Below are 23,920 nucleotides of genomic sequence, written 5' to 3'. Positions count from 1 at the left end.
CAGCTTCAGCCAGCGCTGACCAATAGGGAAGGATCTGCTCCAGCCAGCGCTGACCAATAGGGAAGGATCTGCTTCAGCCAATAGGGAAGGACCAGCTTCAGCCAGCGCTGACCAATAGGGAAGGATCAGCTTCAGCCAGCACTAACCAATAGGGACACGTCTTACATCGTTTGTCTTCAGGCCCCGCCCAGGATGTTCATGAGATTCGCAATCAAAACTTAAGCTAGTAAGTAAAAGTTGGAGAAGCGCAACCTAAAAGAAAATTGCAACCATAAATTTCTGACGTTCAAATAAAAGTTTGTTTTCAAATAACTGTTTCACTTCATCACACAAAAATTAGTGATTTCAATAAAAGAAAAGTAAAAAAAAAATGTTGTTTACCAAAAAAATCTTTGAAGTTCCAAACGTTTTGATCTCAAGTTTATTTTTTAAATTTGAGATTAGGTATTTTTGAGTGAATAATTGAAACAAATTTAACTCCATATGTAACCCTTGGAGCATCAACAGGCTTTTCTGTCCATTGTTGGGGACTGTCGCATTCAGCGGCAGCTAGGTGGCGCCCCGGGAATCAGAAGGTGTTTGTTGAGGTAGTCAATGAGTGGCAGGCATTGGATGTAGCCGAAGATCGCCATGAACAGTCAGAGGAACTACAGAGTGATAATGAAAATGATCAACGAGCGGAGCGCGTCCGACCGGAAGCCGTGGCGGTGGCTCGGTTTCATGACGTCATCGCGTCATTCATGAGAGACGCGACAACAGCTTTACTATTGGAGGTCATCTGTCACGGTCAGGTTTTATTTATCTTTGGATGTATGTAGCTAAAAGTTAGCAAGTCCGAGTTCATTGTTACAGAGGGATTATACGTGCATATATTAATAACTAACAATATTATTTGGTTTGGAAAATCATTTGTAATTTAATAGGTCAGAAATTTGAGTAGCTAATAGTCTGAGCTAGCATGTAGCTGCCCTCTGCTAAGGGAGGTGGGAACATTAATGACTAATTAGCCTAAAATCCAGTTCATATCGGGAGGCAAATACAGAATCATACAAATGATTTACAGCACAAGCTACAAAGTGGCACTTTTATGTAATATTAAGTTATTTTAGATCCAAATACTATTTTATTTGCTACTGCTTATGTTAATTTGAGAATGCATGGTTCAGAGTTAAATATTTTCTGTGTGTCTTTCAGCTAACTGGTCAGACCTAAAGGGCAGCTAAACGGCACGTCCAGCAGCTGCCGCTGCGCTACAGAGGTGGCAGGAAGTGACCACAGGAAGTTGGTGGTGGGAAACCTGAAGCCAGGCTTTCAGGCGAGTGCAGAGTAAAAACAGCGTGTCAGATGAAGCTTCGATGCGTCTGCCGTCTGGCTGGAAACCACGCGATGGACAACAAACGGCCCGTCGCGTTACAATGGACACGTCACTGCTTCATTTTGCGTCGATTCGTCACATCAGAGATAGTAGCATCTGAGAAGAGCAGTGGCTGAAAAGGAGCCAAGAACAAGGCGAAAATCCTCTCCCATGTGAGAATACTTTGAAATGACTGCTCACAACAAGGTTGTTAAATAATAATTAAGCCCCTCTCTCCAGAAATGTTGCTGTTTCATCGTCAGCCTCAGCAGAAACAGACTGAAAGTTATTGGGAGGTTAACATCCTGTCTGCAGGTAACTATAAAGGATCAGAACCAGAAGTTCCCAAAAAAATAAAGTTAGAAAAATCTTAGTTTGTCAGGAAGTTACACACCAAACATTAGTTCTGCTCCAACAATCACTAAAGCAAATATCTTTACTGTCAAATCTAAGATATAAGAAAACACAACCTGAGCTGACAGGCAGCAGGATTACTTCAGGCACAAATCACAACAAAGATAAACCGGGTTCAATAAACCCTTCATGGATTTGATTAAAACCTTATTGTGACATATTGCCTAAACTGGTATGTTCTAATATATTTTAAAGTATGATTTATTTGAGCAGCAACGTGTCGCAGTTTTAGTTCAACAGCAGATGTCACTAGTGAGCCATGAATGAATTACTGAGTAAGGAGCCTTTGGGCAAAGGGCTGGGAAGCTTCGTTTGTCCATCACCACTGGATGGATGCCACCAGGTGCATCGGAGTCTGGTTCTGCAGAGATCTCAGCCAAGTCTGGAGAGGCAGAGAGGAGCGGTTCGATCAACAAACAGCTGACAGATGATGAAGATGAGGGAGCAGAGGATGTTCTTTGGCTTTTGGTTTGGTTTTATTTTAGCCATGAGCAGAAGGTAGGACCTCGGTAGAGGCGCTGGTGAAGGAGTGTGTAAACCAGTCGGTGTTTCCTGACTGAGAGCGGGAGGCAGAGAGCGGTAAGGAAGCTTTGGAAGACGCCCATGGAGCGAGGGAGATCCAGAGAGAGGTGAGTTTTGAGACAGGTAAGGAGCGAAGATACAAAAAATCCTGGGAGTGCAGAGGTAAGGATAGGAAGACATCTGGAATGGTCTCACAGGAAAGAGTACGAAGCTGATTAATTATACCAAAGACGTTAAACATCAGGGGTCGTCTGACAGCGTCTTTAAACAGAGCCACTGGTTACCTGCCCCTGTGCAGATGGAGCGCCTCTCCAGCAGAGATCCTCCAGGAGGAAAGATCACACACTCGCACAGAAAAAACACGCAGTCACACAGATTCTTCCAATCTGTGGAAACATTGAGGACTACATCCAGTTCTTTGGAAATACTGTAATGACATGGTGGTATGTATTTTCTTATTTCTTTGAAAAAATACAATATATACTTTCATTTCATAGTGTAAAAATGTCAGCTAATTTATGATGACTATTCAGAACTTGTTTAGCGAGTCGTAAAATTGTCGTTTTTGGTTCGGTGGCCTCAGCGAGACGGCTGCATGCAAACCTGCAGGTCGGTTAAAATCTGCCTCATGGCTAAAATCATAGCTTCATCTTCATAGATGAGTTTTGTTGGACGATTTGATTAAATCCTGTGAGCTGTTTTCATGTATCCATGTGTGGTCAGAAGCATTTATGTAAAAGTAAAAATATTTCACCAATTTCAAAATGGTAACACATAATGTTTATGCAAGTAAGCTGTTAAATACATTGGTTACTTTCAACTAAATTTTTTTGTCTGACATTTAGATACCTAAATACTTCAATTATGAATTAAATATTAACTCTTATTTAACATCTGCCTCCCTTGTTATTTCAGACAGAATCAATCATCAAGCAGCTTCCTGTCAGTTCCTGCGAATGGAGCTGAGGAGCAGCGGCTCGTCAGAGGTGCTAAACCACTGCATTATAATAAAGATCTACTAACTGAATATAGCAATATATCCAATCTATACTTAGAGCCTCCCAGGCTGCTGCACTTCATTAATTTACTTTTTATTGCCAACCAAAACAAGCAGTTTAAATGTAAACATTTTAATCCTGAGATTGAGACTGGGGCTTTCACATCAATATTCTTACAAAGTCCCTACTTTTCCACTTGCCATCACACAGGGTAGGTAGTGTAAGGATTTGAGTTTTTCTGTGTATTTATTTAGGTTTCTGTGCCAGTTGAGTTTCCCGTTGTCCTTTCTACCCTTGATTGATCCCAGCTGTGTCTAGTTCCCCTGATTACCCCGTGTATTTAAGCCCACCTGTGTTTCTTGTTCTCTGTCAGGTCCTTCTCTAGACTGTCTAGTGTTTGTGTCAAGTTTGTTAGATTACATCATCATTTTCTTCATTCCAACCTGGGTCCACAGCGTCTTCCTCTCCACCGCAATTCATGACAGGTAGGACAAGTCAGGTAACCCAAACTGAGAAAATAACCAGAAAAATGATGCACTTTGAAAGTTTTGTTTCAGAGGACAATCCCAGAAACTTGACCACAACCAGTCCAATGTTCATCACTAGGACCGCTAGTCCGGACTGCTTATCTAGTCCTAGTTTATCATCAGTGATGAACTAGGACTGCACTTTGAAAGACAACTTTTAAGTGTAGTTTGAAAAAAATCTTGCTTTGCACTTCCAGTCAAATTCTTTCCAATTCGGACTCCCGACTCCCTTGTGGCAGCGAATACAAGTGTCTTCCCACGATTCATCCTCCAGAGTGACATTGAATTTCATCTCCCATTGTTGTTAAACATGTTGAGTATTACTATCCATCATTAGATTTTATAGCTTAAGGAGACTTTCTTTTTTCCCTGAATGTTGTGCTGCACTTTAACTGTTGGAACAACACAATGTGCTGCACATGTATCCTGCGGCCTGTCATGTACCTTCAGGTATCACATAATCACTGTGGGCTGCTGCAAGGGTGAAAAGTGTCTTTGTACTCAGTTTCTCTGAGTGTTTCAGTGGGAAATGCAAATGATGACAAATTAAAAATACAAAACTACTTTAACTGTCTCTAGACTGTTTTTTAGACATTTTTTTCTGATCATTAAATATTGGGACAATATTCTTTTAACCAATAATTTTATTGAACTATTGCATTCCTGCATACAATTACTGCTGGTTATAATACAATTAACTTAAATGTGTTGATTTGGAAGTACATTAGTATTTTAGATATGAAATAATCATGTTTGTCAGAAGTTGAAATATGACAGTTAAATTCTGAACAAAGAAATAATCCCACATGCAAGTTTGGAAAAGTTGGTCCTGAACTTTGTTTCAACAACTGTCCTAATAGAAATGTGTTGCAAGTAGCAAATACTCAAATTCAGAAATACATTATTGATTCCAGAGGGAAATTAAATGTTATTGTAACTGATTAAAGTCTTTAAAGATTACATATTGGTTTTCAGAAGGATTTCTAAGGCATCTTCTTAGTAGACATTTACTGTTGAAGCAACAAATCAAAATGAACTCAAATCTTATCAGTGACACTGAAGACAAAGGTGGAGAAAACAAATCCAAACAAATCCTGCCATTCAAATATCGATTATTAATGCATAATATCAAAAGTACAAATGAATGAACATAATGTTTCAAATAAAATGTAACCTACTTTTCTACGGCTAACTGCATAATGTTTCAAAAAGATCCCTAAATGGATTTTGCTTCAGCCTAATGCATGTTTCTTTTGGCCTAAGTTGTGTGGTAGAAAGCTAGAATACGGTCCACTGAGATCTCCAATTCTCTGAAAACCAGCTTCAAATGGCCACATTCACTGTCATCGTCTCTCCAGCCTTTCAGTCCAACTTTCACAGCAGTTTGATTAGGTCCAAAGAAAGTGAAAACGATTCTGTCTGGCAGAAACTGGTGATCAAATGATGGCAATGAATGTGAGCTGAAGTACAGAACATCGGTGGCATTGTCTTTAGCGCAGTTGTCGATGGTGACGGAGCCGTGGTCGAAGGCCAGCATGTAGATGTCATTCCCATCTCCTCCAACCAGGTAATCTCCACCGGTGGACACTAAGATGTCATTACCGCTTGAACCTTTGAGGAGGGAACTCTCATAACCAGACACCAAGATGTCGGAGTAGATGGTTCCGATCACGGCTTCCACGTCCTTCAACACGTCTCCTTCAGCATCAGCATAGTGACCTTGGCCGCTCAGCAGGTTAACGTAAACCCCTGAGCCCTTTTCATGGTCACCGCGGTACAGAACAGTGTCTCTGCCAGAACCCCCGTCCACCAGATCAGGTCCTGGTCCAGGAATGAAGACGTCCCAGCCGGAGCCGCCCAGCATCGTGTCATTTCCATCTTCACCATAAAGAGTGTCGTCTCCCATTCCACCAACCAGGATGTCTGCTCCATGTCCTCCAATCAGAGCGTCATCTCCTTCTCCTCCATCCAAGGCGTCATCCTTCCACCCACCAATCAGAACGTTGTCTTGATTGTTGCCTATCATGTAGTTGGACTGTGAAGGACAACCTTGTGCAGTCTGGACCTTTGACAGATTTCTCTGGATGCTGAGGTCCAAACGGCAGTCCACTTCAGATTGTTTCAGAGTCACTTTGAAAGCTTCAACCTGAAGCTGAGGCGCATCTCCAGAGGAGTTCATTGATTTCAGTTTGAAACGAACTCCGTCTGAGCTCAGAAAGTCAAGGTGCTGATGCTGGTCACCAAGACCGTAGTCGATCAGACTAAACTTTAACTCTTCACCTTCTGTCTTGATTGTTACTCGCAGATCTTCTGTTGATGAATCCAACACAACTTGACCTCCATCAATAAAGTCCATGTCCACCAGAACTGTATCAGTTTTCTGATCCTCTGCAAAGTTGTCAATCAACAAGTTATCTCCATATCCATGTTTGATTATGTAGGTGTCTTGTCCTTCACCTCCAGACATCACTGCCCCTCCGGTGTATGGATCAAGCAAATTGTCGTTTTTGTTCCCAACCATGATGTCAAAGCCTGAGGAACCGAACATTTCCTTCACTGAACCAGTTTCTTTCATCATAATCTTCTTCCCTTTTAGGCCACAAAAGAGTCTTAGTGATTGTTTTAAAAAGAATAGGTGACAGATTGGATCAGTTTGATGTAATGAGCTTCTGTAGTCAATGATGAATGGTTGTATTAAAGCTTCATTGCAGCTGCTGGTGTTGGTCTTCAGTCCAGCTGTTACTCCATCACTGGTCCTGATCTCCAGGTGCTGATAGTCCTTTGAAAGGAACCAATTCTGTAATTCAACAGTTCTTGTTCTGTTGACCAAGATGATGATGTTCCCTAGTTCACAGATAGCTGTTAAACTCTCATATCGTTCTTTCAGGAAGAGCTTGTCTAAGACCTGATCTGGTGATTGGTTGTTGATCATTTTTTCTCCTCCACCAGGTGAGATAATGTACCAATCTTCTCCTCTTCCCTGCATAAAATCATCTCCATCTCCAGGAATAAAAACATTGTGTTCATCGTTTCCTTTGATGACATCGTTAAACTTTGATCCACGAACCTCAGTCAGGCTGTTTAAAGCTGCATCAGCCAGAAGATCCACCACCAGAGGAGATGAGGAGCTGCTGTAGTCAATTCTTTGAAGTTTAATGCATTTCAGGAACTTGTTGCTCAGCAGACAGTCAGTTATGTTGTCTGAGATTGTGAAGGTGAGCAGATCCTTTGTGACGATGACCAGGTGTCGGTCTTCCTGTGACCTGAACCAGTTCACCAGGGTCACGTAGATGGGTGTGTTGTCATGGACGGCTTTCAGTTTAACATGATCTCCTTCCACCCAGAGATTAAAACTTTGAAGATTTGCATCTATAATGGCCAGGTCTGTTTTTCTGTCTCTGGAGAAATTTTCAATCAACACTGATTGGCTGCTACCTTTGATGTTGTAAATGTCTTCACCTTCACCACCACTCAGTCTATCTGTGCCGCCTCCTCCATCTATCAGGTTGTTCTGATCATTTCCAAGAATAATGTCATCAAACTGAGTTCCTACGATGTCTATAACTGCACGTAGCAGTGGATCTGCAGCATTTATAGTTTCACCGAGTTTCTGAAACATCTTGTTGATTCCTGTGGCCATCAGCTGAACCGAAGTGACCACAGTGGAGGAGATCTCAAACAAAACTCCGTCTCCTGACATCATGATCATGTGGCGGTACAGTTCCCCTAAGAACCAGTTCATTATGGTCACACTGTGAGTGCTTTGATACATCAGCACGACATCGCATCCAGACTTGTACACAGAAATGTCTCTGTAGTCAACGCTGAAATGAAGAGTGTCCATTGCTTTGGAGGGGTCGAAGTTGTTGATGATGGTTTTTCCTCCATTTTCTGGAATCAGGTATGTGTCTTTCCCACCAGAACCTTCAACATAAGTTTTCTGAGGACCAAGGAAAAATTTATCATCACCTGGTTCACCGTAAAGTCTGTAATAATAACTCAGCATCACTTCAATCATATGTGTGTCACCTGCATTCTGGACAGCAAAGAAACGATTAGAAGCCCTGTTTCCCCTGTATGTCCCATATCGTGAATATGAAGCATCTTTGTAACCAGAGACCACAGTCACAGAGCCGGCTGGTATGAAAATGAAAAGTTTTTTCTGTAGTGTTGTGTGCTCTAATTCATGTGATTCTCCAGTCCCAAGAATTATATCTGTACTTCCCTGTGCATTAATGTTCCAGCATCCCCTCCCAAAACTCTCATCACTGGAAACAAAATAGTCCATGCAGAGCTTCGACTGACCACTGTCAGCAAGGCAGAAGTCGATGCCTCCTCCGTTCCAGGAGGATGCTCCCCCGCTAAAATCAATGGCAGTCACTCCATCTGTTTCCTTTGTAACAACGTAATATTTACGGTAATCTGAAATCTGAGCAACAAGCCTACGTCCCTCCTCAATTTCATCATAACGCCAATCATAAAATAAACTGGCCACATGAATTATAAAATGAAAAACACCTTTTCCAAATCCAACAAATACAGCCCCTATTTTACTCAGGAGTGCAGCGTCCTTTGGGAGGCTGTCAAGTTCATTTTTTATGCCCATGTAAATATCATCAACTACCATTCGGACGACTGAAAGAGCCACATTGACCGGAGCAATAAAAGGTGCAAGTTCAGGCTGAGCAAGTTCAACAACATCTAAAGCAACCATTTCGATATCAATATAACCGTCAATGTATCCTAATGCATCATTCCTCTTAAAATCTTCTTCAATATTGTAAACCCCAAATCCAATTCCTATTATCGGAATGGCTGTCATCATTCCTTTCATTACAGGACTTCTCATTATCGTTACTGCAGCTTTGGCAGCTCGACCCTCTGAGGACAGAGCTGTTCTTGCTATAGCAGATGAAGCTATAGCTGCCGTCCCATGAGCTGTTTGCAGAGCCCCAGCGACGCCATCTTTGACATGACCTTGTTCAAAAGCACGAATAGATCCTTTCATCCCCAGCAGGAGACCCAGGACCCCAACAGCAGATCCTACACGCTCCGCAAACTTACTGCCCTGATGGCTGGACGTTAAACTGTGCTCTTCCATTTCCTGAACCGATCTATCCATGTTTTCCTGAAGTTCTTTATGGAACTCTTGAGTTTTTGCTGACAACTCAGCTCTAAACTCGACAGGCTCGACATCTGCAAGCTGGGACTCAAGCTGACATATAAACTGTCCATTTTCAATTCTGTTACTTCCCTTTCTAACATGCATTCCTGCCAGATTTTCTCCAAACTGTTTTGTAAGCTGAGTATGGATCTCCTCAGCCAGTAATGTTGTTCCTCTGGAGAAATATGCTTCATGTATAAAGGAGTTCTCTAACTCTGAGGCTGAAATTACGTCTCTTTGTGTTACGTAACCATCATCATGACCACTCAGTGGTCCAGATGCTCGAGGTTCTCCCCCATCTGTAGGTGGTATTAAAGAGCTCTGAGGTTGCAGGGTGTCTTTGAATTTTTGGTAATTATTTTTTAACTGTGAATCCTCTTTAATAATCTTGTACTCCACAGCCAAAGTAGACAACTGATTCAGTAAATTGTTACCAACTGTTTGTGTCCACTTGGTGAATAAACTGAGTTCTAAACGTATGACTTCGAGAAGCTTGATTGATTTACGCTCACGCATATTTTGGATATTTTGGTTGAGTCTGGTTGGTACTGCTGCTGTTCCACTAAATCCTCGACTCCACGAGTCAGTCCAACTATCTCCTCTTGCCATTGGATGGTATTCAAATAGAAACTTTAACCTGTATTCATCATTGGGTCTACTGTGAATCAAATCGAGAGCCATAAGGGTTAAAGGAAATGTCCGCAAGTTCCTAGCAGATTCGGCTACGACTGAGGCAGCGAAGTACCAGGCATAGAAGAGCTCCCTGTCAGGGGAGAGATTCTGTGAGATTCGATCACCTTTAAAAATATCTCTCACATAATTAGCATACTCTTGCTTATTTTGAATATTCCCCCGTATGTTCGAGTACTTTTCTTTGTTTTCTCCATTCTGTTCTGTAATCCACTCCTTTGTTTTTGTTTGTTCTTCCCTGTCGTTTGTGCTCACAAGCTTTTTTCCAACTGGAATCATGTACAGAGTTCTTGGATCAACTTTAAATATCCAGTCGCTGATCTTCAAGTATGTTGAACTAGTTTCTCCAGTCTTTGCATAGTGACGGATCAAACTGACAGCATCCTTTCCAGATTTAATCTCATAACAGTTGCGAAGAATTTCTTTTATTTTTTGTTGTTCATTGATCTGCACCATGTTATTTCCAGCTTTTGTCATTATTACATACTGTTCTTCTGCATGTTCATAGTTGTTAATGTTGACTTTTGCTGGCTTGTCATGCTCTGGGTGAAACAAACCCCAAGACATAGCTTCAAGCTCATCACAGGCAGATTTTACTTTATCAGGGTTATTCTGATCAACTTTGGTATAAACGTCTTGGTCAATAAACCTCCTTGGTTCTTCTGGCCAGTTGTATCGGTTGTTTTGGTCTGGTCCCAGAAAGTTTCTTTCATTGGTGAAAATTGCTTCCCCTTTACTGCCAGCTTCACTTCTAATGATTACATCTCCATTTTTGTCAATAGTTGCCACCACTTTTTTGCTGTCATCGTTTTGCCTCCATTGTTCTCCATCTACAGTAAATTCTTGAGTGATTTTCTCTCCTGTATGTTTAACCTGGACCAAAGAGTTCCTCAGGTGTAGCTCCGTCTCAATCCCGGCCTGATGAAGCTCTTTGGCCAGAGTTTCTACAAAAGACTCATCAGATCCAACATCACAGGCCACAACACTGGTTGTTTTTATTTGGTCACTCACCCTGTGAGTGTTTTGGATGATTTTGGCCACTTCTGGGGATTTGAATCCTGCCAGTTTCATCTCTCCAGATTGGTCTCTGGCTCCATGACCAACCAGAACCAGCCTGCTGTTTTCTGACAAAGGCACAGGTTCACCATGAATCAGTCTTGGTTTTAGGTTGTTGTCAAGGACATAAAGTGAACTAACTGTTGCATGCTTCTCATAAAGAGACTCAGCAGCTGTTCTCACCACCGTGTTGTCTTGTAGCAAGACGATCTGCTGGTGGTCATACTGGGTGCTGTGATCAACTGGTCTTTCTGGGATTTTGTATGTGGAAACAGAGTCAGATTGCTCCATTATCTTGTATATCTGGTGATTGTCTTGAACAGTTTCTAAAGCTGCTTTGGAGCCACGGACCATTAAAACTCGAACAAAGCTGTGTTGGAACTCTGTGGTTGTGTTTCCATCCAGAGAGAAAACTGCTGCTGCTTCCAGTCCAGGCTTCAGGACCAGATTTGCCAGTGATGAGCCACACAGACCAGAAACAGTTTGTCCATCTTCTGAAACATGTCCAAATATTCTGACAACAGTATTTCTGTCAACTTTTGGGACACAGGATTCATTGCTCAGGCTTTCCACATGAACTATTACTGAATAGTGAGGATCCTTGGCTTATTCCTGTCTCGCTCTTTCGCTTGTTGAAGGTTCTTGGTCAGTTATGATCAGAAGCTTCTGTCCGTAACTGTGTGAAATCTCTGAAGCTCTCAGCAGCCAATCATCTGTCTTCTGCTTTTCAACATGTTCTACCAGGGCTCCAAGATCCTGCAAAATACAGTAAATTCATTTTAAGCAAGAGCATTGAAACATTTTTTAGACATTTTCTTCCTGTGGGTAAATTTCTATTTAAGTGTTTAAGCCAGTGGAATATTAACTGAGGTTTTCTGGTACCAACATATGGATGTGACTCGGTCTTGTTCATGTCTGTTGACTTCACTACACTGCAAGAAAATCTAGTGTCACCAGTTTCTCTTACTTTCCCTCTGCAATGTAATGCCTGTTTGTTTTATTTTCTTTCTAACCTTGAAAGCACTTTGAATTACCTTATTGTTGAAAATGTGCTTTACAAATAAAATTACCTTGTCCTGCCTAGTGTTGGGGATTATAACAATTGACTAACATCTTAATAATGTCACTTTTTTTGGGTGTGCTGTGGGTAATGCACAACCCACGTATAGAGGCCTTAGTCCTCAACATGGCCGTCGCAGGTACGAGTCCTGGCCTGCTGACATTTGCCACATGTCTTCCCTCTTTCTCTCTCACTGCCTACTTTCAAATAAAGGCCACTAGAGCCAATTAAACCTTAAAAAAGTCACTTTGAATGATCTATTCTGTAATTACTTTATAAATGTCCATCCATCCTTCCTTCCTAGTCCACTTAATCCAGGGTTGGGTCCTGCAGCTCCCTCTCTCCAACTACTTTGGTCACATCAGCCGAGAAGGATAGTCCCTCCAGGGGTGCGGGGGGGATCTAGGTGGCATCCCAACCAGGTGCCTGGGCCGCTGTAACTCCTTGAAGGTCTGCTCCCCTTGCGGGGAGGATCTTGTCCCCCTGTACTCTCTTCCCTTTTCTGGCTCAAGATCATGGTTTCTGCTTTGGAGGTACTGATTTTAATCCCTGCCACTTCAGACTTAGCTTAAAACTACTTCAGTGAAAGCTGGAGATCACGGTCTGATGAAGTCAACAGAAGCACATCATCTGCAGAAAGCAAAGACCTGATGCTGATACCACCAAAATGGATCCCTCAACACCTTGGTTGCATCTGAAAATTCTGTCCATAAAAGATGCAAATTGAATCAGTGATGGGGAAACCTTGGCCTAGTCAAACTCTCACTAAAAGCATTTCCGACTTACTGCTGGCAATTCAGACCAAGCTTTGACACCAGTCATGCAGGAATCTACAGCCCATATCTAGGGTCCATGTGTCTGGATTACTTTATCAACTCCAGTGGACTCCACAGCAGTTTACACCACATTAGGTCATACAACCATTCATGCATACCCTCTGATGCTAGTAAGCTACATTGTAGCCACTGCTACCTGGGTGCAGTCTGACAGAAGCAAGGCTGCCTTACAATCAGGGCTGGCACAGGTGAAGGGTCTTGCCCAAGGACACAATGACTGAAACATTCAGCTCAAGGGCTTGAACTAGCCATCCACTGGTTACAGGACGAACTCCTACCTCTTGAACCCTGGTTTACAGAACACATGTAAACTGGTGGGGCAAACTGCCATCACCCTCCAGAACCCTGCAGAGGGTGTAGAGCTGGGTCAGTGTGCCATGGCAAGGATGAAAACCACAGTGTTCCTCCTGAGTCTGAGGCTTAACTATGCAGTTGGCTTCAGAACTCTTGAATAGACCTTAGAGGTTCAGTATATTGATCCCCTTTTAGTCAGAACACAAGTCCTCCTTTTTAGATAGGGTTATTACCATTCTGGTTCCCTTGTATTGGCTCACCAATACAAGGGAACTGCCCCGATGCCCATGCATTGTTGTAGAGGTGTCTCAACCAATTCAACCCCACAACATCCAGCGCCTTAAGGTACTCTGGGTGAATCTTATCCATCCCTGGGCCTTGCTAACGAGGAGCTATTGTTAATCACCTTGATGATCTTAGCACCAGAGACTGGAGAGCCTGACCCTACGTCCCCTGACGCTGCTGCTTCTCTACACACCATGTTGTTGGGATTGTGGAGATCTTCAAAGTATTCTGCCCCCCGACCCACAATGTCCCAAGTTGAGGTCAGCTGTGCTGCTTCCTCACAATAAACGGAGTTGGTGGTGCACCACTTGCCCTCCTGAGATGCTGCATGCCACAGCAGAGTTGGGTGACCACCAACAGACTCGAGGGTTGCAGCTGAAACGGGCCGACCACCATGCAGCCAAAGCTCTGATCAGTTACCACAACAATGGAGGCATGGAACATGGCCCACTCTGACTTTCCCAGACTGTGTTCAAAGTTTTGCCCAAGTTGGGAGTTGAAACTCCGTCTGACAGGAGGCACCACTAGACGTTCCTACCACACTCTCAGAATATGTTTGTTTATGTTTGTGTCATGGTCCTATTGGTTCCAGCTGTCGCTTGTTTCTTGATTTTGTCCCCCGTATTTAAGTTTGCCTGTGGTTTTTGTTGGGGACTGGATTCTGTTGTCTCGGTTGTCGGTTGCGTTTCTGGGTTCCTTTGGGTTTTTGAACTCATTAAAACATTTTTTCTCTTCACCCTGGTTTTTACTGCTCTTATCCTCATTGTCAGAGCACATCTGAAAGAATGTGGATTTATTATCATAAGGAAATAATTTGCAGTTTATGAAAATATTCTTTGTCTAAATAATGTTTTCCAGTCTTTTTCATTTATCTTATCCCACTTCTTATTTTTAGATTTCTTCCAAATTTGACCAACCTGTTTCTTTGCCATGACACAAGCCGCCATGTTTTCACATTCCTGAAGTCCATCCCACAAACTCAAGATGTTTTGATCAATGTCCAACCTGTTGAAGTTAAAATTCACATTTTGGTTAACAAGATTGGAAAATAAAAGTTCAGTAAACACTGTCTGTCAAATCAGATTATTCATGTCTCCAAAGATCTGATCATTCACCCCAGAAGAACAAGATGAGAATATTTGTCTTAGTGTGAATAAGAAAAAGTCTGTAGTAAGGAGCTAATTAACCTGCAGATATGCTGGAGGGGATTACAGGTTTGGCTAAAGGGGCAATATTATTATGTGTTTTCCAGGAACATAGTTCCATTTTATAGCAAAACCTAGTAATTAACTTCAGCTGTTATAAAAATGCTGCATAGAATAAATCTTTTGCCTGAATGCATTCTTTATGTTTCTGATTTCTGGTGCTTGTTTTTACTCTATAAAAACAAATGATGTTATTGAACCACATTGTTTGGACAAAAACTCTAAAAGTGTAAAAAAAAAAGTAAAGTTTTTACCTTGAAACTGATCTTCGGACTCTTGTTGAGCTGTTGGGATGAAAGACGTTTGTCATTAGTAACTGAAATAAATCAAACCACACTAAAAATAATAAAACTCAGAGTACAGATAGAAAGGCATTTAGTTACAGTCTGAGCAGAATATCTTTTATGTTCAACACTTATGACTAGAGGAACAAATCAGATCAGCTTTGCAGTCGGCCGAACCAAAACTCAACTTTATGACTGTTATGAAATGTATAAAGAAAGACGGTAGCCATCACTCCAGACTGAAACATGCAGGGGACATGCAGAAATCATAAACAAAAACATTAACAATGCTCGAGCTTTATTTGCAACAGTTGATAATCACAAACCGAACCACCTGACCTGCAATCAAACTCAGCCTGCAACGGATGATAAGTCAGTGAAGCTCCAGTTCCTGCTGCCTGCCTGTCATTCATGATCTGATCCAAATAGTAACTCATCGCTTTCTTCAGGTGTTTTCCCTTTGACAACAGCAGCTATCAAACCACTGATAAAAAAGAACAATCTGGACAAATCACTACTGCAGAACTACAGGCTGACCTCTGACCTCAGAGCCACATGAAGCCGGTTCCTCAGTGGACCTTCTAGCAGCTGCAGAACATTTCAGGCCCAGAGGACGAAAGTCTGAGACCAGAAACTTTGATTCCTGCAGCTGGAGACCTGAGTAGAACCAGGAGGGTGGAGACACCAGCTGGTTCTACACCACCTAGATCTACACTACCTGGTTCTACACCAGCTGGTTCTATACCACCTGGTTCTACACCACCTGGTTCTACACCACCTGGTTCTACACCACCTGGATCTACACCACCTGGTTCTACACCACCTGGTTCTACACCACCTGGTTCTACACCAGCTGGTTCTACACCACCTGGTTCTACACCACCTGGATCTACACCACCTGGTTCTACACCACCTGGTTCTACACCACCTGGATCTACACCACCCGGTTCTACACCACCTGGTTCTACACCACCTGGTTCTACATCACCTGGTTCTATACCACCTGGTTCTACACCACCCGGTTCTACACCACCCGGTTCTACACCACCTGGTTCTACACCACCTGGTTCTACACTACCCGGTTCTACACCACCCGGTTCTACAACACCCGGTTCTATACCACCTGGTTCTACACCACCCGGTTCTACACCACCCGGTTCTATACCACCTGGTTCTACACCACAGATCTGTAACAAACTTCCAGAAAACTGAAAAACAGCTGAAACCCTGAGCTCCTTTAAATCCTGACTAAAACCAGCCAGATTATACTGTCATGAACATGAAGGCGCCTTCATGGAGGAGCCTTCATGTTGATGAGCGTCACGTCGGTCTCTCCGTCAGATGAAGCTCAGGTGATGAACCTGAGCTGCTGGTGCATCAGGTGCTCAGACAGTCCGGTGAGGCGATGCAGAGCAGCAACATCTGGCCTCAGCTCCTCCCACTCGTCTTCTCTCACCTCTGCAGAGGAAAACAGAGGTCATCCTGAAGGTCACTGGATCATTTCTGGAAACCTTTTATTGACGGACATGTTCTCTCATTTCAAGGCCCAAACGATGTTAAATAACTGATCAATAATCTTCTGCCTTGGTGAAGCTAATAGGTAAAGAGTCCATTAAAACTCCCTCCACCTGATTTCTGCTAGTTAAAGGATTTACAGGCAGTTTGTTTGTTCAGCTGTAACTTTTATCAGATGAAACGTAAGTTTAGGTTCCAGCTGATGAAGCCAGGATTATCATTCAGTTTTTATGTATTTCTGAGTGTTTGGTGAAATGTTTGGACGGTTCCTACCAAACCCAGAGCCGATGTTCAGGAGGCAGAGGATGAAGAGGAGCTGGCAGCTCTTCCTACTCGCCGTCCTTCCTGCCATCGAGCTGAAACACAGGAGCATGGAGAGATTTTCCAGCAAGTAGGAAGGAATAAAATTCTCATGTCAATATTAATTTAAAGGTTGATTGGAGGTGCCTTTGCACCGAGGTCTGTGCTTTCAGGATGTTTAGTCAGATGTTCTTCAAAGGTCCTACATAAAGGCCAAGCTGGCACCCAACCCACTGCCAAGCTGAAACTCACTGCTGCAGGAACCACTGAAGGCATCAATTCACATTTTACTGCACAAGCCAGTAAAATCTGCAGAAATCAATGTCATCTTGAAATCCAAAATAGGGAACAAAGTAAATAGTTTTTATTTCCCCTGAAGTCGTTCTTTCCCTCTCAGTCTTCCAGGTGTCATTTTGCTCCACAGTCTGTGGAAAAGCTTCATGAAATATTCAAACATGTTTGCAGGTCCAAATCAATATAATCATATAAGATGCTGTTGGTCCTGTTGACATTAAACCAACCTGCTGGTGTTTCAGACGGTCTGTAATGCTGACGGAAACATGAGGACGGTCTCCGTTTTCAGTCAGTCTCATTTATTTTTCTTCCATTTTGTGATCATTTTCTCAGTAAATGTCTTTAACGTTTATAACAAAGTCAGTATTTTCTCCATTATGAGCTGCTATAAATCAGGGTTTCGGTTTTCCTGCAGTTCTGTTGGTTTCCTGGACTTTTCCGTTGATCCGTGAACAGCAGGAGGTTCTGCTGTGTCATCACAGAATCATCCACACGTCCTGTTTCTACTGGTTACTGAATGTTTTTCACCAAAGCCCAGAGATCTGCTGACGTTATGCTGAGATTGATCTGAAACCCAGTCAGATTTAATCTGAAATCCTTCTCATATTTGACCCTCAGCAGTTAACAGTCATTTTCTCCACTTACCGCGATCTGAAGCCGTCTGTTTCAGCCTCGGATGGTTTTTACTCTCCACAGACCGAACCTCCAGGATCAGATGTTTCCTTGTAGGAAACTTGAGAAGTTTCGGGGAAAACCAGCAGTGGAGGAGGAGTGAAGCAATCTCATTTCATCATCACTGTGGATCCGACCCCGTTGGACCATCAGCACACAAACAGGGAGGAGGCTGTCGAGAAAAGTCGAGCTCATCCCACTTCCCCATGCTGGAGATTTTAGTTTAATAGTAACAATAAATAAAGTTACCTTAAAATTAATTACACAGGTGACATCAAGACCCAACAGTCAGACGGTAATAAAATGAATCTGGTTGTTATTGTGTCCTGCAAACTTTGCTTTAATTCTACTTTTTTCTATTTAATCATAAAAAATCAAAGTCAGGCAGAAAGAGAGTCATGAAACAGGAAGAGCTGGTTTCCTGAAGAAAGAGGAAGTTTCTATCTTGCATCAGGCTAAAAATAATTCAGACCATTCCTTATTTTAAAGCATTAAAGGTTTTTAAAGAATAAAATCTAAACATTTTGAGAGATTGGATAAAACCCACAGTAAAATACTTAAAATAATGACTTATAATTATGCCAATAATTAATATTGGTTTAACCAGTGGTTGATGTTGGTTTGATTATAAGAATATTTACACTTACTCTCACACTTGTGGAAGTACTTAAAGGTGAAACAAGTAACTGTAATTTGGTATCAGATAATTAGAATAATGGATTATTATTGGTTTCTTTTCAGAAATGTCTGTAATAACTCACATTATGATTATAATAAGAGTAACTAATAAGTTATGGTTATTATAACATTATAAATAAATGTTAAATCAGAGAAACTAAAAGGTTATAATGTGATTTTGACATTGAATGGTGTAAAATGTAACTGTAATTAAAGGTCACTGATGTTGTGTAGATGGTAGGTGAAAGGTGAAAGGTCAGGGGGAAAGAGGAACTGATAGGAGAGCAGAGGTGACCAAGGCCTTATTGATGAACTTCAACTTTTCTAAGAAAAGAGAACAGACATCAGGTCATGAGGTCTCCAAAGTGACGGAGATGAGATCATCTGTCCAAGCAGTCAGCCAATGAGAGGCACAGCAACAAAGCTAGCCAATGTAAACGCACCAAAAGGTGGATAAACCCTTTATAAGGTGGGTGCAACAGAGGAATCATTGGTTGGATCCTCCAGGCAGCTTCGAGCCAAGATGGAGATGGACAAAGAACTCTGCAGCTGAAGAAGAGCCGGGGCCACAGAGCCGGAGACTGTTCTGCACATGGGGACCAACCCGTTAGCAACATGTGGCTTCAAATCGCACTTCTCTCATCAGCTGGGTTTAGACCCCCAAAGACAAAGACCAAGGCAAAGATGAAGATAAAGACAAAGATAAAGACAAAGGCAAAGATGAAGAACTGGTGTGTTCCTTCCGTGGGACCAGGAAGATCGTGAGACGAGGAGAAGGGAGCTACAGAGCTGCAAGACAAGAAGCTGAGGACCGCTACACGCATGAGGAAGTCACCCTGAGGCCCGAGACCTGCTGCTCTAAGTCAGTACTCTTCCTGTACTGGGAACCTCCTGCTGCTGCAACACCTCCTGCTGCAGCACCTCCTGCTGCTGCAGCACCTCCTGCTGCTGCTGCAACACCTTCTTCATCATCAGGACAGTTCTGGGGTTCAAGATGCCAAACTCTGTCCGTCTCTCTCAAAGTTTCCCTTTTTTAGTTCTCAGTGTCAGCATTAGGGAAAGATAGGCTAGATTATTGATTTTACTTATTTGATTATTTCTGCTACTGAATTAAGCTGTACTGACTCTTGCAAAATTGCCTTACTAATAAAATAATTAGCATTAAGAAAATCTAAAAGATGTTGTGGACATTCAATTAATGAGTCACCTTAAAGTTCTTTGATGGTTATAAAATAGCTATGAAGTTTGATTCTGGGGGGAAAAAGTAGAAATGTTTTATAGGTTGCTTTTAGCCAAAACTAAAACACCCTTGGGACTCGACACTAAAACCAACCTGGTTCAGTAACAAGTTGTAAAAAAGAGAAAGAGCGACCGTTAACAGGTGAAGCTCTGTGAAGCTAGCTGGTTGCAGGCTGCTCAATCTGGCTAATTCACAGGGTGAAGAAGGTGGGACATCTGGAAGGAGGTCGTTAGAAACCAGGCTAGTCTTTCTCGATGCTTAAACAGAGTTTACTCAGTTCTGAACAGGTAAAATCCCATCAGATTTAGAAAACTCAAATGACCCGTTAGATGGAGAGCTGGCTGCACATCTCCCTCCTCTGAGAAGGGGAAGTAGAGAGAGAGAGAAGGGGGGGAGGTGTTGCGCAATAACAAGGCGGAGCTCTTCACGGAGCGGTGTGGTAACAGCAATTAGCTCTGGAATGTGGACAAAACCAACGATCTGCAGATCAAGTTCAGGAAGAGGCAGAAACATTCACCAAACTGCATCAGCACCACCACATGATGAAGGACCTGTCCTTTCCCTCTACGCCTCCTCTCTGGTTCAGCAAGTCAGCCAACACCTGAAGCGTCGCATCAGAGTCCAGAAGGGCTCACCTCCGTCAGCGGCGGCGCCATGCAGAGACGTCTCTGTCTGGCCTGAGAGGAGCGGTGAGGTCAGCTGGCCTCAGAGCTGCTGTGATGAGTTTATTCAGGGCAGAAGCCATCATCCTCACAGGACCACGGCCTGCCCTCAGGTAGCCTGAGGCCCAGGACGCTCTGTGGATTGACGGATCAGTTTTAAGCGTCAGGCCCTACAGGTGCCAACCACCAACCCCAGCAGCTCCTTCCACACCTGGAGGGCCTGAACATCAATGCTACCAAAAAAATCCCCTCTGAGCAACAACTGTGTGGAAAGGAGGAGTGGGGGCAGGAAAGGGGGTTCGCCCAGGGCTGCAAACAGGCTAGGGCTGCCTCTGGGTCCAGATGGGATCATAAGACACTCCACCAAACAAAATGGCCACAGACACGTCACTGGGACTGCAGAAACATCCTTAAAGCTTTAAACTGAACCAGGATGCACCACTTTGTCCGTCCTGGTCCACATCAACTCAAACTTCTATCTGTGGACGTTTTTCAGGTCCAGCAGCACAGAGATGGCGACTCTGCTGTCCATCACCACATCCGTCAAACTTCTCAGTTCAGCCAACGTTTCTGCTGCACTTTAATGGAATATTGTTGGTTTTCATATGAACCTCTGGGTGATTTTTATTTATTATACATGTTTTTATCTGACTATTCAGCATCAGCTCAGCTAATCTGAATCATCTGGATTACAGATTTTACTGGGTCAGGTTTTGTTCTCCAGTCAGTTTCCACAGTTTCCACCAGATGGCGCCACATACAGCAGAACTGAGGACAAGAAACGGGAAACTAAGGAAACGTTACAGTCTGAATAATTGATTAAAGCAATTCATGATTAATGTGTTTTAATACTTTGTTTTATTTCATTTAGTATAAAATGTATACTATTTGGTTTTTAAACTCTAATTCAGGGAAAAAAAGGCAAACAATTTAAATAGAATTTCATAATTTTTGAAGTTTTTCATCAGTTATTGTTTTCGGTTCTGTTTTTAAATATGAAGTGAAAGTTAAAATAATTCATTTAAATGTTATTTCTGATCCTAATTTTCTGATTGGCTGCAAGTCAAAGCAAGCTTAGCTAGAAAGAACTGGGGGGATAAAATAAAATGTGATTCATATAAAATATTTAATATTAAAATCAAGAGGGGATTGTTGTCTGGCAATAAGTTCATAAATTATCTGATGGCAGTAATTTTCCACCTGTCGTCTTTAATCAGGAGGTATGAGTTGGTATTTATGCTAAATAAATAGGTAACACTTTATTTGAAGGGGTGAATAAGACTTTCATAAACATGACATGAATATCGATAAGTCTTCATGAATATTTATGACTGTTGTCATTAAGCGTCATTTGGTAAATTATGACACTTTTAATACAAAGTTGGCATTATTCAAAATGTCTTCGCTATGACAACTTGTCATTAACCAAGACATCATGATCTGACATAAATTTGTTATAAAAGTATTACTGATTAATCTTTAAAAATTATCTTTATGTAGTAATATTATATAGCTCTGCCATTTTGTTTATTCTTAATTTTCTTAATTTAATCGATCATAAAGTTTTACAGCAAGATTTCTACAAAGCACTTATGAACTTTGAAACATTATTTAAGGCTGTTTTAACCCTTGTGCGTGCGAGGACTGAGGCAAATTATACAAGTTTTACGTGTGTGGCGTCAGTTGGACCCCATTTCTAAACACAAGGGTTAAGTAGTGCAATACACCATGTCCACCAGTGAGGGGCAGCAGTGCACTGCTGTGCGTTGGTGAAGAAGAAATCTTCCATATTGTGAGGCAAATTTAACAAGTTATAACTATAGACATAATATAAGGATAGACGCCTCATGGCCGCTCTCGCCTATTGTCGCTGACGAGATTTAGGGCGGCCATCTTGGAGCGGGCGGCCATCTTGGAGCGGTCCACCACTCCACTCAGCTTATGTGTTTAGCAGCACAATAACACGCTTTTTTGTTACTGGAAACCATATTCAAACATCTATCAAAGCTACATTTATAAACAATTGTATTATTTAAATGTTTTTAATACATAGTTCAGCATATTTAAATATACTTAGTGGCTATAACAATAGAATAGGAATGGAATATTCTGATGTCGATGTATGATGAGCAGATTACAAAGCACATAGCCCTTCATAATTTATTTAATAAATTATTTAGAAATATCAATACATATTTTTATAACTATAAAAAACACAAATAATGATATATTGGATACATGTTTATATATATATATATATATATATATATATATATATATATATATATATATATATATATATATATAATATATGAGAGAGAGAGAGAGAGAGATTCAGCAGCTGAGATTGAGTCCAAACTTCGATGTGAGATTCATCCTGCAGTGAATCCGTCTCTCTTTATAGATTCTCCCTCTTCTTCCTCACATCGTGTCTTTAGGAAACCTTCAAAACAAAAACGGAAGATTTAGGATGTATCTTACTAGTGAAAGAATTACATATAAATAATAGTCTTTACCACCTGTGTAAACTTTGCTGGCGAATGTTAGAACACATAATATAACTTTTATAATATATGTTACATTGTTTAATTTCTAATTTAGGCTCTTGTGTCAGATAATCTAAGCCAATGTTAGAGAATCAGTGATTCTTGAGAATAAGAACAAAATGGGTTTTAATTTTACCATACATTTTTTTTGTTATTTCTCAACCTGATGTATGGCAAATATGACAAATAATGTTTTGGAAATGTAAAGTTCTAAGGTACAGGCTCCCAGATGGAACATTTTTATTAATTACATTTTTAATCGACCTGACCCAGAACGTTGTCATCACCATCTGACAAAAATAAATAAAAAAATATTTTTAATGACGCTATTAGTGATATTTTTACTCATTTTACAGACAAATGCTTCTCAAGAAACAAAATAGTTATTTAAAACAAAAAACAAAAAGTCCACCTGACGGAGTTGACACAAAACTGAAGGTGACAAACTAGTGGGTAAAATTAAAAACTTGGTACATGTGAAGTAATGCAATTTATGTAAAATACATTAAAATGAATTAATGGCACATTTAAGTGAGATTTGACAACAATTTCACTGAAAGAGTCACAAAAACTCTGACGGAGTTGACAAAAAGCCAAACTACCTCAGTTTATATGATGTTATTCTGAAGGAGGCCATATTGTAGCTCATCAGGTCCATGAAATCTTTACATTTTACCAAAATTAAGCTTTTATTTAATAAAATTTCATCAAAGTTTTGTAAATTGTCAGTTATGATGTTGACACATCATGGTTGTGATGAACAACTTAGGAATAAAAAGTAGAAAAAAACTAAAGAATAACATAAGCTAACCAGAGCTAACTAGCCCTCTTAGCAAAGGTAGTGGTCATGGGGTCCTCAGAAGTTCTGGTGCCCCCAATAATGCCTGATTTTTTTTTACATTCTTTTCATTTCTGACAGTGTTGACAAAAACTTGGGACAAATTTCAATGGAGTTGGAAAATATATAAAAATGATTTTTAATTCAATTTATTGATACCTTTATAATTATTTATATGACTACTTATACTTGTCATAATATATAATTTTAATATTTCTTTAATTGTTTTAAACTATTATAATGTATTGAGTTCTGCTCCTGGACCAGGGCTTTAACAGGCATCATCCACCGACTACAATGTTTAAAATAAAAAAATATTCAGCAAATACCTGGAAAATATACATTGTTGTGGTCACATGACCCAGGTTAGTTTAGTCAGATATTTGAAAATTTATATTTTGTGTATATTTCATTCAAATTTTGTGCTTTATCCAAAGGACCTGTTTTGTCCCTATTCTCAAGAATCACAATTAATTTTTTTAGATT

At 41.2% G+C, this 23,920-nt stretch overlaps 1 protein-coding gene across 2 annotated transcripts; it reads right to left on the bottom strand.

The window, feature by feature from the left end:
• Nucleotides 1-4,441: 4,441 nt before the first annotated feature.
• On the bottom strand, nt 4,442-17,627 carry LOC103470766 (uncharacterized). Of its 2 annotated transcripts, none has more exons than XM_008419424.3 (6): nt 17,444-17,584; nt 16,478-16,560; nt 16,051-16,147; nt 14,660-14,689; nt 14,118-14,205; nt 4,442-11,481 (listed from the first exon to the last, which is right to left on the bottom strand). In XM_008419424.3, the coding sequence occupies exon 6, from the start codon at nt 11,077-11,079 to the stop codon at nt 5,074-5,076; it is 6,006 nt and encodes a 2,001-aa protein (XP_008417646.1). In that variant the 5' UTR covers nt 11,080-11,481; nt 14,118-14,205; nt 14,660-14,689; nt 16,051-16,147; nt 16,478-16,560; nt 17,444-17,584; the 3' UTR covers nt 4,442-5,073. The 2 variants fall into 2 exon arrangements, with proteins under 2 accessions (XP_008417646.1, XP_017162070.1); XM_017306581.2 differs by having other exon boundaries at nt 7,686-11,481; nt 17,444-17,627.
• Nucleotides 17,628-23,920: the final 6,293 nt, after the last annotated feature.

This window comes from Poecilia reticulata, chromosome 9 (genome assembly GCF_904066995.2).
Source record: "Poecilia reticulata chromosome 9, P_reticulata-male-v2, whole genome shotgun sequence".
Taxonomy (NCBI): Eukaryota; Metazoa; Chordata; class Actinopteri; order Cyprinodontiformes; family Poeciliidae; genus Poecilia; species Poecilia reticulata.
Note: the sequence above shows the minus strand (reverse complement) of the source record. Positions and strands in the feature narration are given on the sequence as shown.